The sequence below is a fragment of the Kryptolebias marmoratus genome, linkage group LG11 (assembly GCF_001649575.2).
Source record: "Kryptolebias marmoratus isolate JLee-2015 linkage group LG11, ASM164957v2, whole genome shotgun sequence".
Lineage (NCBI taxonomy): Eukaryota > Metazoa > Chordata > Actinopteri > Cyprinodontiformes > Rivulidae > Kryptolebias > Kryptolebias marmoratus.
The window spans coordinates 25,721,393-25,737,773 of record NC_051440.1 but is presented as its reverse complement, the minus strand read 5'-3'; the positions used below and the strand labels follow the sequence as shown (position 1 = coordinate 25,737,773).

The window sequence follows — 16,381 nt, the reverse complement described above, 5'->3', positions numbered from 1 at the left end:
TTTCTTAAAGCTGACACCTTTAGTGTTAGTGCTCCTTGGATGTTTGGTGAACTTAGTTTATTTAATGTTTATTATAATCTGTTTATTATAGGCTGTTGGCAACAATAATAAGCGAGTAAAACGTTTCCCTAATGCCTGCTCCCCTCTGTTTTTCCCCCTTGTGTTCCCAGCCCTGTCGCTTCCAGTGAACGGGTCAGTGAGTTGCCCATCCTGGTAGAAAATTGGATTTCACATTCTTCAAACGGACCGGGCGGTCTGCTGAGGCCCCGCCCCTCCGTCAAATGGGCAGTGACGTCAGCGCGTAGCCTAACCTGCCGCCGCTCCGTCCGCCGCAGCAGATCCTCCATCTCCGGCCGTTTAACAACCCCGAACTCCCGTGAAGATTCACCAGGAACACCGCTTCATCAGCAGATCACCGTCCGACATGGAAACAGCCTCCTCCTCCTCCTCTTCCTCCTCCGGTCAGAGCAGGTAAGAGACGGAAAAGGCTGGATGTTGGCGGCTGGGATGAGCCTCGGGTTATTTTAAATTCTGGTAAAGATTATGAGTTTATATGAAATCATTAAAATAATTTTTAACGTTTGTCAGTCGTATAAGTGGGGTAAATAAAGGACTTTTTGTAAATATGAGGGGACATGACGCTTTATCTGGATTACAGCAGCCAATCAGAGCCTCCGTCTCCCTGTGACGTGAGCACGTCGTGTTACAGGTGGTTTGTGAACACATGATAATAGTTGCCAGTAAATCCTGCTTCCCACCTTCAGCACACACCTTGTTCCGTTTTTTGTTGTTTGTTTGTGTTCTTCTGAATCCCGGGATCCGGTTTCAGTGCCTGGGGGGTTCGGAAAGAGCCCAGGCTGGTTAGACTGGTGTCTTCAGGATCGGGTTCAGCTCAGAACAAGAAGCTGAAAAGAGTCGTTTACAGCCTGGAGGCTGCGGGGTGCGAGACGGAAATACAAAATAAAAGTCCCCGCAGCACCACGGACAGCTCCGCGCGAGACCCCAAGCACGAGCTCACTTCCTGTTTACTGTTTCACAACAACCTCAGAGTCAAACCTAAACAATATTTAACTTCATTTATAAAAGGTTTGGGCTTTTCAGAGTGCAAACTAACTCGCTTCAAAAAGAAAACTGCAACACTTCTGGGAATCCATGTTTTAAAAGTTGGATAAACTCGAGAAATTGTGATTGCTTATTGCTGAATGATTGACCGAAAGCTGCAGAGGAAGCTGAAACTGTGCTGAAATGTTTTAATAGCTAAACTGTCAGTGCAAGCTGATTTTGAACAGTTGAAGCTGTAGCCAAAAATAGCCGAATGATTGCTGAAAGTTTCTGAAGAAACAAAAGTTTAATGTAGCAGAGACAAGACAAGACAATAAATCTGCAACAGGATGCTGATGCTGATGCTGGAGGATAAATACAGTAGGAAGGAGGAGAAAAAGGAGAAAAAGCTTAAAAATCAAATATATAAAAGTGCAGAAAACATAAAAAAGCAGCAAAAACAGCAAAACAAATCTTACAAAAATCTGAACAAAACTTGAAAGAAAGAGCAGAGCTTAAAAACAGCCGAACAAATGTACAGAAGTAAATAAAGAGAAATAATCGTGAATGCTTTAATAAGAATTAACATAATTAAAGGTCCAGCATCCATTGAAAGAATGCATATCACCCGCTGCCTTCAGAGTTTTTAGCTGTGATCATCTCGTGCTGAGAAATAACAGATTTATCACCGTTTGAGATGTCACGCTCGGAGTGTGTGTTGTTAATGACTCTCAGTGTCTGTAAAACTGACTGAGTCAGAGCCATGGGTCAGTCAGCTCTAGCGGCCATTTTGAGTTGGGTTGACTACAACAGTACAGCAGTTGTACTTTTCTGCAAGCTTCATTAAAGTCTGTTCAGTGGTTCATGGGAGCTATTCAACATTTTCGAACACAGAAATGACTCTGGCCTGCATGAAAGGCAGTGAGTAATATGCATTTATTCAAGGAACACTATGCCTTTAATTTATTATGTAAAGAATTTTATTTTTCTACAAAGGTTAAGCTGCATGTGTTACATTTCTGCTCCTGATGTGTTTCAGGTTCATGAGTTTATAAATCACTGATTGTATGAAGATGCTCCCCTAAATGAGTTAAAATCCTGGTATTTATTTCCAGCAATGAATGACAGCTGGCCCCAGTCCAGCAGAAGTTAAGCAGTCACCTGCATGTCTGAGGATTTTTACAACTCTGCATCTGCAGAGGGATATAAAACTTCAGCAGCTGAAATCCTAAAACTACATCACAGCTCCTCCTTCTGAAAAATGAGCCACGGTTGTGTCAGCTGTAATCTTTTCTTTCTGTTAATCTAAAAGAAAAAACATAAACCCTTCAAATATTTACTTTTATAACTTCAACATTTCATAATAAATTATTTCCAAATCCATTTTGTGTTAAAGTTGAATAAGAGTGTGAGGGTGAAGCGAGGAAAGACGGAACGCCCGGAGCCACTCCGATGCAGCAGTCGCTCCGGATGACGGCTCTAAAATGGGCTCAGAGTCATCAGGCTCCCTTCCTGCCGCAGATTGGTCCGGTAAACACCGGAGTCTGAAGTGTCACTCCGTCTTCATAACAAAGCTTCCAGCTCAGAGGGAACATTAACAAGGTGGTAGCTTTACAGGCAGATGTATGACCACAATTACAGCCTCTTTCAGAATTTGTTTAATCCCTTCAGGCGTTTTAAATCAAAACATCATCTGTGAAGAATAATTTGGCTGCTACTGATAAAGAAAAGGCCCCAAACTAGGTTGCATAATTTGGCCTTATACTTATTTTTATGCAGAGTTTTAAAAGAAAAGGGGAAAAAGTTGTTTTAATGTGGGTTTTGTGAACCTGAACAAAATATCTTGCAATTTCATAAGACAATTGTTATTATAAAAAACTATTTTTTGGTATTTATTGTATCAAAATAATAATCTTCACTGGAAGAATTTGCTTTTTTTGTAAAAATAAGGTGTGAACACTGAGCACTTAAGGACTTTGCTAAAAGTTAAAAACAATTTGGACAAAAGCTAAAGTATAAAAAACGAAAGCTAAAACTTGTTTCTCTGCCATGTTGATTCTTCTTTAGTTGTGTCTATCTGCGCAGTCTGAATACAGTTTATACAGTGGCTTTTTTTATTTAAATAAATATTTATTTTTAAACACTAAATCTTGTATAGCTCAGTGATTTGAAGTTTGCATTCTGAAAACATTGATGTCATCTCGGTATAAATGTTGATTTATTTCGTTTTCCTGTGCGTTTACGGATGTGTTTCCGTCATATTTTCAGGTACAGTTATGAAGAGTACAAGGAGACGGCAGACTGGTTGTTGGCGCACACAAAGAACCGTCCTAAAGTGGCCATCATCTGTGGTTCAGGTCTGGGTGGTCTGGCTGACCTGCTGGACGACAGAACGGTGTTCCAGTATAAAGACATTCCACGTTTCCCCACCAGCACGGGTAAACTGTTTCTCTTCAGCAGAGGCGCAAAGTCTTTTAAAGTTGTCTGAACTCGGTAGGTAAGCATGCTTGCAGCTTAATGCGGTGCGTGTGCTGTGCAGTTCAGGGTCACGCAGGCCAGCTGGTGTTTGGGAAGCTGAAGGACTCCGAGTGCGTCTGCATGCAGGGACGATTCCACTTCTACGAGGGCTACTGTATAAACACGGTAAAACACTAAAACAAGTGTTTCCTTCTGTGCAAGTGTAACTTTTTACGGCTATTAAGCATAAATAATAGTGGGGCAGACATTTGATCCTTAAATCTTTACCATCCATATCTGATAAAAGTCATATTCAGGTCGTAAACTAAAACTGAGATTGTGTCTTTCAGTATAAAATGCTTGAGTTTACCTGCAATGAAATGAGCTGTACATGAAAAAATAATTAATGTCATTATTCAGTCACTGCTTGTAAATGCTCCCTCTGGGTTGGGGATTAATCTCTGCCTGAAGTGGGAAAGTTCGAGTATCTGGGAGTCCTGTAAACGAGTGATGGTAAGCTGAAGTGGCAGATGGATCGTCGGATTGGGGCCTCGTCCGCAGGAATGAGGGCGTTGCTTCGGCCTGTCATGGTGAAGAAATAATTAAGTTAAAAGGCCATACTCTTGATTTACTGGTCCATCTACATTCCAACCCTCACCTGTGGTCACGAGGTTTGGATCATGACAGAAAAAACAAGATCAGAGATCAGGTGAGCTCGGAGTAGAGCCGCTGCTCCTCCGGACTGAAAGCAGTCGGCTGAGGTGGTTCATCATCTGATTAGAATGCCTCTAAGACACCTTCCTTTGGAGGTTTTCCAAAGATTCCAAGGATTGTATATCGTCTCTGACCTGGAAACACCTGGGGATCCTCCAGGAGGAGCTGGAGAGTGCTGCTGGGGAGAGGGATGTCTGGGTTTCTCTCCTGGACCTGTTGCCCTCATGACCTGACTACGGATAAGTGGCAGAAGATTAATGGATAGCTTGTAAACTATTTAAGGTTGTTCAGACTTGTTAAAATGGCTCCTAGTGATCAGATTGCATTGAAATCATGCTACATACAGGTCTGAATTTCTTCCATGCACACTGAAAACGCTTTCCACCAAAGGTAATCTGGACCTCTTTTATCCACATATGATTGTTAGTCTGAAAACATTTTAAAGTAAGGATTAGCTGCTGGGTGTGAATTCAATGACCACTTGGAATCGGATAACCCAAAACGGATTACAAATGACAAATCTGAACAGCCTCATAGGGTCAGGAAGCTCTGTACCTAATTTATTTGTAATATTAGATGTTGAATTATGAGATATTTCCATCTGGATCAAATGCTGATCGTCTCACCATCCACAGCATCATGTAATCACCTCACCGGACCTCTTCTGCTCTCGGCTGTTTGTTATTCCTGAAGCACATTCTCTCTTCTGCCTTTTCAGACCTTGCTGATGCAAATGATATACTATCCGGGGTAACTGAACTATAAACAGAAATTTAATCTCTGACTTTGTCAATCACAATGCGGAAAACAATCACAGGCTCTGCAGGTGGGACCTAATCTTTAACTGACTTAGTGCTGTCACACTGGGAGCACAGATGAACAAACATGCGAAGGTAAAAAGTACTTTTAATAGTACTTTTACTGTTTTCTAAATGCTTTACTGAACTTAAAATATTGGCTAAAACTGGATTTTATCTCCTAAAACAAGAAGACTTTTAAATTAATGTATTTTTTCTGGCCTAAGAAGCTGTTGTGCAGCTACATTTTTGTAGTAGCAGTTTACTTGGTGTTTTGACTAATCAGCTGCAGAAACCCAACCAGTTGTGTCACAGTGAATAAACTGAACTGGCCTTTGGCCTGTAGTGACTCGTTTTAGTTTTATCACCTGCTGCGATGTGCCATCTTCACATAAAATGGTCTATATACCCCCACAGGATCATAAAATCCAGGTTTATGCTTACAGTAATAACAGGACAGATATCTCACATATAGAACTGTAAGCGTTACATAATATACTTACAGATGAAGATGACCTGTGGTCAAAAAGATTTAATGCCTGACTCAGGTGACTTTTTACCAGGCATGTCCTTCTGTGAAAACTTGTGATGAACTTTGTCCCACAGAAATACAATAAAATGGTCAACTGCAGCACAATCTGTGCTAATAAGGCAAGAATTTGTGCCGCCATCTTGTTAGGTGCTACGTGGCATCATTTTTACTGCCAGCATGTCAGCAGAAAAAGAAAAAACTAAACTCAGCTAAGAAACCTAATGCTTTTTGTATCTTGATGGTTCTCCCCTAATCTAAGTTGCATTAGTTTTTGATTAGATAAATACTTTAAACAATGTTCATGTGTCGTCTGAACACCTTTTGGCAACAGTTTTAGCTCACCACTAACCACTTTCTCTTAAAATACAACTACTCCCAGTCCTGTTAGTACACATGCAGCTTGTGGTGTTACATTTTCTTCCCGACAAAAGGCCATGAATCAGCTTGATACGCAGACCACACTTATAATATGCAAAACTTAAATCACACAGCGTTTGATTTAACGTTCTCCGGTGACAGCGCTGACCTTATCAAGATCCCAGAGTTCTTGAAAACACTTCTGCCCTAACAACACATTTATTTACTGTAAATTCAATCTGTAGGGAAATGTGAAGTAGAAAAGGCCACTTCCAAACGTGACAGCGGTGAGAAGGAGCAGCTGTCATTTACAGGCCGTCAGCTGCTCAGTAAAGGTTAGCACAGAGCTACAGCTCTTACAGAAACGAGGAAGAAAGCAGAAATGTTAACCCCTCGTGGTGGACTACTCCTTTTATTGTGATAATAAACAATAAATTATGGCACTAATTTCTAAAACATATCATGTTCATGTTCAGGTGACGTACCCGGTGAGAGTCTTCTTCCTGCTGGGCGTGGAAACTCTGATTGTAACAAATGCTGCAGGCGGTCTGAATGGTAGTTTCAGTGTGGGAGACATTATGCTCATTAAGGATCACATCAACATGCCGGGCTTTGCTGGTCAGAACCCTCTCTGCGGACACAACGATGTAAGGTAGAGAGAAAATGCTGAACTCTGAACAACTTTGCTGAAATTTGCAGAAAAACCTGAAACTGTTAGGATTTGGATTTTTGTATTAAGTTTGTTGTCTTCGGGTTTCAGTTTGAGTTTATTGTTTATTTTAATCAGTTATCTTGTTAGTTTGGTTCTTGTTCTTTGTGTCTTTGTTCCCTCTTGTCTGCCTGCCACGCCCATCTACACCTGCACCAAGCCTTGCAATCTTCTCACCTGTGCCCACTTCCCCTAATTGCCTCCTGCCTTTAAAACCCAGTCATCTCCTCCACTTACTCGCTGCTTCATTGTCCCTGTTATGCTCATTGTCTCTCGTCTCGTCTCGTCTCGTCTCGTCTCGCTGCTTTGGATTTTGTTCAGTTTAGTTCTTGCTTCCACAGCAGCTGTTTGTTTGTTTAAGAATAAATTTTTGTTTTCACTTAAAGAAGTCTGCACCCTGGGTTCGCCTCGTTCTCCTCGGCCCTTGATAGAAACTGAATTGTTAAAGCTAAAAGAAGCAGAACACTAGCTAATGGCTGAAAGGAGGAAACCATTAGCTAAGAGACTATAAGCAGAAAAACACTTTCTAAAAGCCAAAAGTAGCAAAGCTGCAGTTAGGAGCTAAAAGTAGCAAAAACTAGTTAAAAGCTAAAAGTAACAAAAGGCTAGTTAAAGGTTAAAAGTAGTAAAATCATAGCTAGATGGTAAAAGTAGCAAAAGGTTGGCTAAAAGATAAAATTAGCAAAAGAAGACAAAAATAAAGCAAGTTTGCTGAAGCAGATTTCAAACAGAACAAAGTTTCTGAAGGAATTGAAGAGATCTCTGTGTTTTTCTGTGGAGAAAATGCTTGTAAGTAAAGTAAAAATTTTATAGTATAAAAGTTACAAAAAACAAAGAAGTCCTAGCACCCATCTCCTAGATGAACTGGACATTTTGATATATGTATGGCTAAAATTGCACAAAGTATGAAGTAATTAGAACCTGTTCATCCGTCTATAGTTCGAATGGTAAAATAAAACAGGAAAACAAAAGTGTGACTGCTGACTTCGTGTTTTCACAATAAACATTTGAAGTGTTTAACTCGTTCATGACTGCACGCTTCATTCCTGCAGGTTTGGAGTGCGTTTCCCCTGCATGTCGGATGCTTATGACCGAGATCTGACGGCCCTGGCCAAGAAGACAGCAGAGGAGCAGGGCTGCGGCAACTTCCTGCGGGAGGGCGTTTACTGCATGCTGGCTGGGCCGACATATGAGACCATCGCAGAGTGCAGAGCCCTGCAGACGCTCGGCGCTGACGCTGTGGGTGAGTAACAGCTCCCTCGTGCCCCCATAAAAAAAAACAATCACTGTATCATGGGATAAAACTCTCAGCAGTGCAGCCACTTTAGATCCACGATGAAACAAATGACAGACTTTTAAATAAATGTTAATTCCTAGTTTGGATAAGGAGAGTTGATGTGCATGGAAGATATGCAAACTGCATTAAAATGTGCACAGATCTATGATTCCCTGGGACATGAACAACCAGTAGCCAAAGCAGATTTACCAAAATGCAAACAGATAGTCACTCAAAGACATCCAGGAAGCCTCAACAGTTTGTTGTGAGTTTTTACGAGATTCACTCTGTTGTGCAGATAGACGCTTATCTGATGGTGGAAAGGCACAGGTGTGATTTTTGACTTTGTCATTAATTGTGAGACACAGATGAGCTCAAGCAATGTCTCCTCAGTAAAGTTAAGAGCTGCAGTCTCACCAGAAACAGGGATTCATTGTTGCATCTCTCTTGGATTATTGTAATTCACTGTAAACTGGTCTTAATGAGTCAACATTTAAGTGGCTACAAGGTGCACAAAATGCTGCAGATTGCATATTTTGCTGTATTTTAAAGATGAAACGCAGTAGTCGAAATAAATCAAACTGTAAGATGGTAGCTGAGGCTGTTTGTGTTGTCATTATGTCCTCGTTTTGACAAATATTTGATTTAGAGATGCTTCAACCAGGGATAGTTGGCCTCACAAGTTTTTTCTCGTGTTCTGTGGATCAATAGCTGAAAAGTTTGGGAATCATTACTCCACAATACAACACCTAACTAACAACAATTAAGCACCTAATAGCTCACAAAGCATGTATAGTTTATTTATCTCTTGTTAAAATTGAGAATTATTTTCTTGAATTTTTATTTTCTACACTAACACATCTTTAAGTTGGACTAAACTCACTTCATGTGCATGTTTTCCCTTTGCACACACAGCTTTATTTGTGGAACTCCTGTGAGTTTTATGCATCTGGTCAGGCAACATCACCTAATTTAAGTATGCTTTAAAAATATTGTGTATTCTGGGAACCAAATGTATTCATACAGAGAAAGGTTCACTTTATATTTGATGTAAATATAAATATGTTCTAATGTGTGTAAATATACAATAATGGTTTAGTATTTCCTTCTTACTTTTCCTGAAGATCTTTGCATGCAGCAGAGTCAGTGTTTGAACAAATAAAAGATAACTGAGACTCAGAGGATCTAATAACAGTCGCTGTTAATGAAGACCGTTTGTTTACAGAAGTGATTAAATGTTTACTTGTTTCTGTGCAGGTATGAGCACCGTTCCTGAGGTGGTGGTGGCTCGTCACTGTGGCCTGCGTGTCCTGGGTCTGTCCCTCATCACAAACAAGGCTGTGATGGATTATGAGAGCAAAGAGAAGGCAAACCACGAAGAGGTGCTGAAGACCACCGAGCGTCGAGCCAAGGTCCTCCAGGAGCTCGTCCGTCAGCTCGTCACCCAGCTCTGAAAACGTCTTCCAAGACTTCCTGACGTCCCTGATGGGATGGTCCCAGCTTTGAACAAAAAGTAAAATGTTTGTGCAGATAGTTTAAGTCTGAAAGATAAATTAGTTTTTACATTTTAGAGAGTAACTCATCAACAGAAGTTTTAAAGAGCCCGATGAATGTTACTAAACTTAAAACAAAATGACAACACATCTACTTACAAAAACACTGGTTTTATTATAAAGAACAATAATTTTTAAATATATTTTAATCTTGCAACTTATTTTAGTCGATTTAACCGCTTACCAAGCTAATGGTAAGGCTAATTAGTAAGTTTTTTGAGATTTAAATTCTAAACCTAACAACAAATTTGTGCTTCCCATAATTAAAAAAAGTAACTCCTGTGCCCAAATCTAATAAAAGAAGAAGTTAATAAAAGCAAGAAAACTAAAAAGTAGTCATTGCAAATTGGTTTTTGAAAGTTTAGTAGATGTTTATATTTCAGTTGGACATTTTTTCAACCTCTTTGAGGCATTTATGCATTTAAATTGAAACATCTCATCAACATCTAGCTGACATTTAGACGTTTACTAAACTTTCACTTTTAGACCAAATATAAACCACTTTTAGCCTAGATGTGTATCAGAAGTCATTTGGACATCTATACGTTTAAATTAATATCTAAATGACATCTAATTGTCTAGTTATAATGTAGATGTCTACTAAACTTTCATGTTATTTTGCTTTTTCAAACCAGAACAAGAAGGTGGAGATGAAAATGATGATGCTTTTAAAGTTAGGTGGTAGTTTGTGTGTTTAAGGACGTTTTTGGTGGCTGTCTGTTATATCTAGTTTCCTGCAGGGACCTCACCCCAACAATGTGAGCTTTCAGGTTTATTCAGAGTTAAGGATGACAGGATATGAGTATGATCTGAAGCTTGAGTTTCCTCAGGGGCGTCTCATGGATTCAGACTCTCAGTGGGTGAAGAACCTCACCAGCTCAGGGTCCCAGATGGATAAAATGAAGGAATGAGGGATGAGGCAAAGGCAGTATCTCATTAAGCTGCAACTGTTGGGCTCTAATTGAGGATAAAAGAAAATTCTCATTTGGAATCACACTGAATATCATGTTTGCACAAATTCCTGGGAGATCTTGGGCCAGAATTTGCCTACATATCAGACAAAATTGCATTTCTAGCACCTGTGACGACTCGATTTTAAAAGAAAATTTGTCTTGGGAGTTTTTCGAACACATTCAAAATTTCTGGGATACAAGAGCAAAGCCCTGTGAGGGAACTGAAAACTTTGCAAATGTTTTTGCAGCCCAGATACCGGCTTAAGGATGAAGGATGAGAACGATAAGAAAAGATGGAGTACTGGACCTGCGTGCAGGTGAATCTGCCCCGATCAGACAAGTTCTGGGTTTATTTAGCCCTCAGATGAGCATCGAATAACCTATCTGAACTGTTGAGTTGAGTGAAAATGATAAAAAGGAGGTTAAGTGGGATGAAAAACGTAGGGATGAAGAAAAAAGGGGTCAAAAGGAGGGATGGCTAGATGAACGAGTGAAGAAAGGATGAGGAGGGGTGGAGCCAAATATGATCAGACTTGGCAGGTGATTAGAGGTGGGGTTTAATGCGATCCTGCTCCGAAACCTACATTCCAACAAATTAACTTCATTTATTAGTATCCAACTGTGCCGGTACTCCAGTTTGGCTCTGATTTATTGTTGCCACGCTCAGATAAACAGCCAGAGAGCAGCAAAAGAAACCAGGATTCACTTTAACAATCGCTGCTTGTCTCAAACATGACCAGTTAATGTCAGCGTCTTTACAGGTTTCAGGTCAGTTGTTGAATTTTGATGTGTTTGTGTGAATTTAAATTTAATTCAGATCGTGGCTTATTTTAAATACCAACACTCTTGGAAACATAACTCGTTAAAAAAAACAGCAAAAACAAAGAAAGTATTTGTTCTGTGACATCGGTGCTGCAGGATGCATGTGGGTTTTTTGTTTCTTTGTCTTTCAGGTGGCAAAACTGCTGACTTCTTAAAGTGGGTCTGAACTTTTTTTAATGAATATAAGACTTGATTTTAGATTTTATGGTGACTTGGAGCCTCTGGTGCTGATGAACAGATTTATTTTGATTGTGATATAATGAAAAATGAAACCTCAGCTAAATATTTAACTGTTACTCTTACTTTACTTTTATACTTACCTTTGTTACTGTATATGTACACATGCTCTGTGTCTTATTTTACTTTAGGGGGAGCAGAATATATAACCACCACCTGAGAATGTACCGTACATGTTCAGGAGACGTTGTGTAATTGTAAGTTAAAGAAAGATGTGCATTACTACTAACATTTTCATATGATCCTAGCTGCTACTGTCCAGCGATACCTTGCACATAAATACTTGATTTAGCTTTAAATCACCTTACAAATTGCACATGTTAATGACTATCTGATGTATTTCTAATGGAAAAAAGGTGAAATAAAATAAGCACTTTACATCTGGTCCCCCGTTTGATTTGAAAACAGAATTCAGTTTCAGCAGAAACAGTTTCTTAGATCTTATAGATCAGTGGATTTATTGGAATCTAATTAATGACCCTGAAAGCATAATTTAATCTAAAATAAATAGTCAAAGCCTGATGTGGTGCAAGAGGACGCAGCTGCGGGATTCGGTTTGGTTTTATTTGCACACAAAGAGGCCACAACACTGTAATAACAGGGAGCAGTTATAAAAACCCAGATCTGCTTGGCGCTGTTTTGGATTCGCTTGCCAGCTTTCCTTGACCATCTAATTCATTAGACCTGGAAAGGCCAGAAAAACCCCAGATCAGCAGTCAGCCCCTTAGACCAACCATCAGGGAGAGCGTTACAGCACTAATGGAAGCCTTAAAGGGAAATTCACTCAAAAGAAAGCCTGTTTTGAGGGATTGTCTTATTTTTTTTACATAGATTTAATCTCTTAACGGGCTGAATTTGTTTACAGCAAACATGGGTGCTATTTTTCTGTAAATAAACAGTCCTAACTCTTGGGTTTAGCCTGGTTCTCCTTCTGTTTGTTCTGCTTTGTACTTCTGGTCTCAGGTTGAAACACAATAAAGCAATTAATTTTCCCGTCAAATAAAAATCCTTGCAGATGACATCTGGCCACTGGTATTTTCTGTGATGGATCAGTGCACATGTGTGTGTTTGTGTGCCGGAGAGGGCGTGCAGCACGAATTTAGTCGATGCGAAACTTGTGTTCAAGGAGAAAAGGAGTTTCTTCCCCTTTCAGCGATAATGAGGATCAGTGAACAGGGAGATAAAGGCAAACGGCCTCGTGCCAACAAAACACACACACACACACCTCATCAACACATCCACACACTCAATCTTTCACTTTAAACACACTTCAGAGTGATGAAGTCGCTGCGAGATTGAGATGAAGTGGAAATGGCTGTTTCCGTGGCCCGCACCATTCTCTTACATAATTCATCCACATGCGGCGTGTAGAGCAGCAGCCTTACTGTGGAGCTGAAATATTAATACAAATGAAGCGGGCAGCCCGACGACGCAAACACAACGCCTGTATTTATCTCTGTTGTATTTACACACGTTCACAAAGAGGAATACATTTCACTGCAAAAAGGGAGGCAAAGACAAGCAGGAAGGATGCAAATAACAGATTCTCTGCTTTGGATGGCAGGAAGCAGAAAACAGGTCGCTCACTTGAAGGGATTTTTAATGAGCAGTCAGTATCTTATGTGCAGTAGATAGCAGTCAGAGTGATCTCAGCTTAAAGTATCAAAGAGAAATTCAAACAGGAGACTCAAGCTAACAGCTCACCTAAGACAGCTCAAAGCTTTTATGTTAGACTAAACCAATCAGTGTCCACGTTGCAACTCATAAATGCTTCTTTAGAGGCTAATTAATTGCATCTTGTCACTAACTATAACTCATCATTCACGAGTTTAATCCCAGAACAACATTGACAAGATTAGTGAATCTGAGTGGTTACAAAAGTAAGAAAATATCTGTAAGAATGAAATTATACAGAGAAAGAAATGTTGGTGTGTGACACGTTGACGCTACGCAGAAACATGAGTTGTTCTTTTGAGAATAAAGTGAGAAACGGATGTTTTATGCAAAGTTAATTAGGCTTTGAAATAAATAAATAAAACTTAAATAGCGTGGTTTTGAACTGCGAGGAAAGCTTTGAGCTTGTATTGTTTGCTCTTGGTAACCTTTCTGGAGATGAAAACAATCCTTTTATTTTGGAAGAAACGCAAGTAAGACACTTACTACCCATACTTGCTCCACACAACCCCACGAGAAAACAAGGTGTTCCTTAAGGATCCTTTCTAGCCCTCATGTTATTCTCCAGCTTTAAAAACAAGCTCGGATCAGGACTAAATCCAGCCTGAAGCCATTTATATGCAGACGATACAGTTATTTATATATCAGCACCCTCACTGATTCAGGCTGAGTTCATGCTGCCATCTGGACCAGGACTACCTGGAAGAAGAGATGATTGATCTCAGTGGGACCTTCCTGGTAACATTAAAAGAAATGATGTTTGTATCGTTGCTACTCCAAGGACCTGCTGTTGATTATTTCAGGAGGAAACAAGACTTACATCCTGAAACCCTGTCACCTTTCTCCATCGGACAGATGCCGATCTTCACCTGTGATCGTACTCCGAGCAGCAGCGCGGGCGTGAAACCATCTCTGCTGACTTCTACTTGCTTCCTGCCAGCAGCGCGTCAGCACTGTGCCAGCGAGCGGGCCGGAGATGGAAAATTACTGCCCCACCTCTGTGGAGACGTGACAGGTCAAGTTCAACAATGCATCACTTGGGGCCATTTTTTTTTTCCTGGATCATTTCAATTATTTTACACCAGCTTCAACTGGAACATAAACTTTAATTTATATCAGTAAAAACAGAACATTAACAGTCAGCACAGACTCTGCAGTCACGTGGGAACGGCTCAAACAAATGAGTTAATTCTAAAACGGACACTCAGAAAAGTTCATGTATGACACAAGATTTGGTTTTAATGACTTTTAACTAAATATAATTACAGTTTTAAAGTTCAGGCTTGTGGATGATGTGTTTATTTAGATGTGGGAAAATAAAACTTTACTTAAAAGTTGTCTAGTTTTGAATAGAAACTGGAAACAAAGGAAGCCTGAACGTTAAAAAACAGATCACTGAATGCTGCTCAGTTTTGCAGAAGATCCTGTCCTCTGTCACTGTTCTTGAGCCTGCGCTCACAAAGGAAGGTGATGTTTTGCATTGCAAAAAACGTTTTTAGATCTTGAGTTTGCATGATCCTCCTGGACCCTGCCTCTCACAGACTGGTTGCATGAATGAAGTTTGCTTTTTAAAATGGATCAAAGATTTCTGGATTTTGTAAAAGGAGGTGATCTGTCCCTCGCAGTGTCTTTGTGCTAAATGTGACCTAAAACTTTAATAATTATTTTGTTGTTTTGGATGTTTTAAACTGTTATTCAACAGGATACATATTTTGTATATGTATTAAAGTTGCATGCAGTGACACTGTTTCAAAGCTGATGACTGCTGGTGTTCAGTCTGAGAAGATGGCAGTCCAGGAGAGATGCAGTTCTGTGGTTCCTGCTCTTACAGGAAGCTGCAGAATGAGGCAACTTGTTCTTATTCTCAAACCGTCACTTATTGCTGTTCTGCCAAAGCTCCTGCTGTGTACTGTTCTTTTTGTGAGCACTCAAAAAGGATCCCTAAAGGTGGCTTGATGAGAGATGGGACTGTCTTCAAATACAGAAACACAAGAAAATGGTTTGAGATTCATTTGAGGTTAATTGTTAGCTTCGGTTTGACTCAACATTGAGTTTAAGCAACATAAAAAGAGAAAAACTATGAAAACTCACATTTTCTTTGGCAAAAAAGTAAACTTTTTAATCTTGTGTATTAAGTTCGCTGCTTTTAGTTTTTAGCTAATCTTTCACTTTAACATTTTTCAATAGTGTTCTGCATCTTTTAGCTTTAACAGCTTCTTCAGCAAATTTCAGCGGTCGTTCAGTTTTATGTGATCACTGTCATCTAACAATGTTTTCAGCTTTTCACATTTTACTCAAACGACCAAACAAACTCAAGACCATCTTAGTTTTTGTGGCTGCGCTGGTACAGCTAACCTGACCTCTTTAAGTTGTTTATCTTCTGCAACAACAAACATTTTGACACAAGAAAAGCAGAAAGCAGTTCCTTAAATTAACCAGTTATCTGCAGTCCACTCTGCAGCTTCGGTTCTGGCTTTTTATGACCTGTGGACAATAAAACAAAACCGAGTCTTTAATGTTAATGCAGAGGCAAAGTGTCCGTCAGGGGGGCAACGGCTCTGAGTTCTCCTCTGAGGGTTTTAAACCTGAACCAAGTGGAAAACTGGCTTTTCAAGGATCTCATCCAGCAGGGATACTTACCCTCCTGCTCGTTACAGACTTATTACCTCATCTGGAATATTATCAGCTCTAACAGAGTTAAAGAAATATACCTGAGCATGAATCTGTGCCTTTTTCTGCTCCTCTGCACAGAACACTGACCATTAATGAAAAAAATCCCTTTTCCTCTTTTTTTATTTCATAATATACATTTGTTATGTGGGCTAATCACTGCTGGCTGGAGGCTGTGTGGGGAATGTGATTAGTGTGTGAGCTCTAATTAAGTCTGTGAAGCCTCACACACACTGGGAGACAAGCTCGGGGAGCTGCACGCTCAGATACACGCAGATGTATGGAAACAGGGAGGAGCACACGCACGCACAACACATGCATACCTTCAACTGGGAATACGTGAGCGTGCGCAGATCAAACACACAACGTGCACGGGAAAACTGATGCAACAAGAGAACAGTTGATCCATCTGCGCCTCTTTCTGTCCACCGCAGCGCCTCAGCCACATAAAGCCCGGCGGCCGGCACGCGCGCGCACACACATACGCACGCGCGCGCGCGCTCATGGAGAGGGATGCTGACTCAGACGGGTGCCGTCCGCGCGCCCCCAGCGGCGGCGCAGCGGTGCTGCCGCTCCTGCGCCCGCGTTA

At 40.4% G+C, this 16,381-nt stretch overlaps 1 protein-coding gene across 1 annotated transcript; it reads left to right on the top strand.

The window, feature by feature from the left end:
* Positions 1–424: 424 nt before the first annotated feature.
* On the top strand, positions 425–11,828 carry pnp6 (purine nucleoside phosphorylase 6). The gene is made up of 6 exons (XM_017434671.3): positions 425–471; positions 3,310–3,479; positions 3,581–3,684; positions 6,375–6,550; positions 7,660–7,850; positions 9,141–11,828. The coding sequence occupies exons 1-6, from the start codon at positions 425–427 to the stop codon at positions 9,335–9,337; spliced, it is 885 nt and encodes a 294-aa protein (XP_017290160.1). The 3' UTR covers positions 9,338–11,828.
* Positions 11,829–16,381: the final 4,553 nt, after the last annotated feature.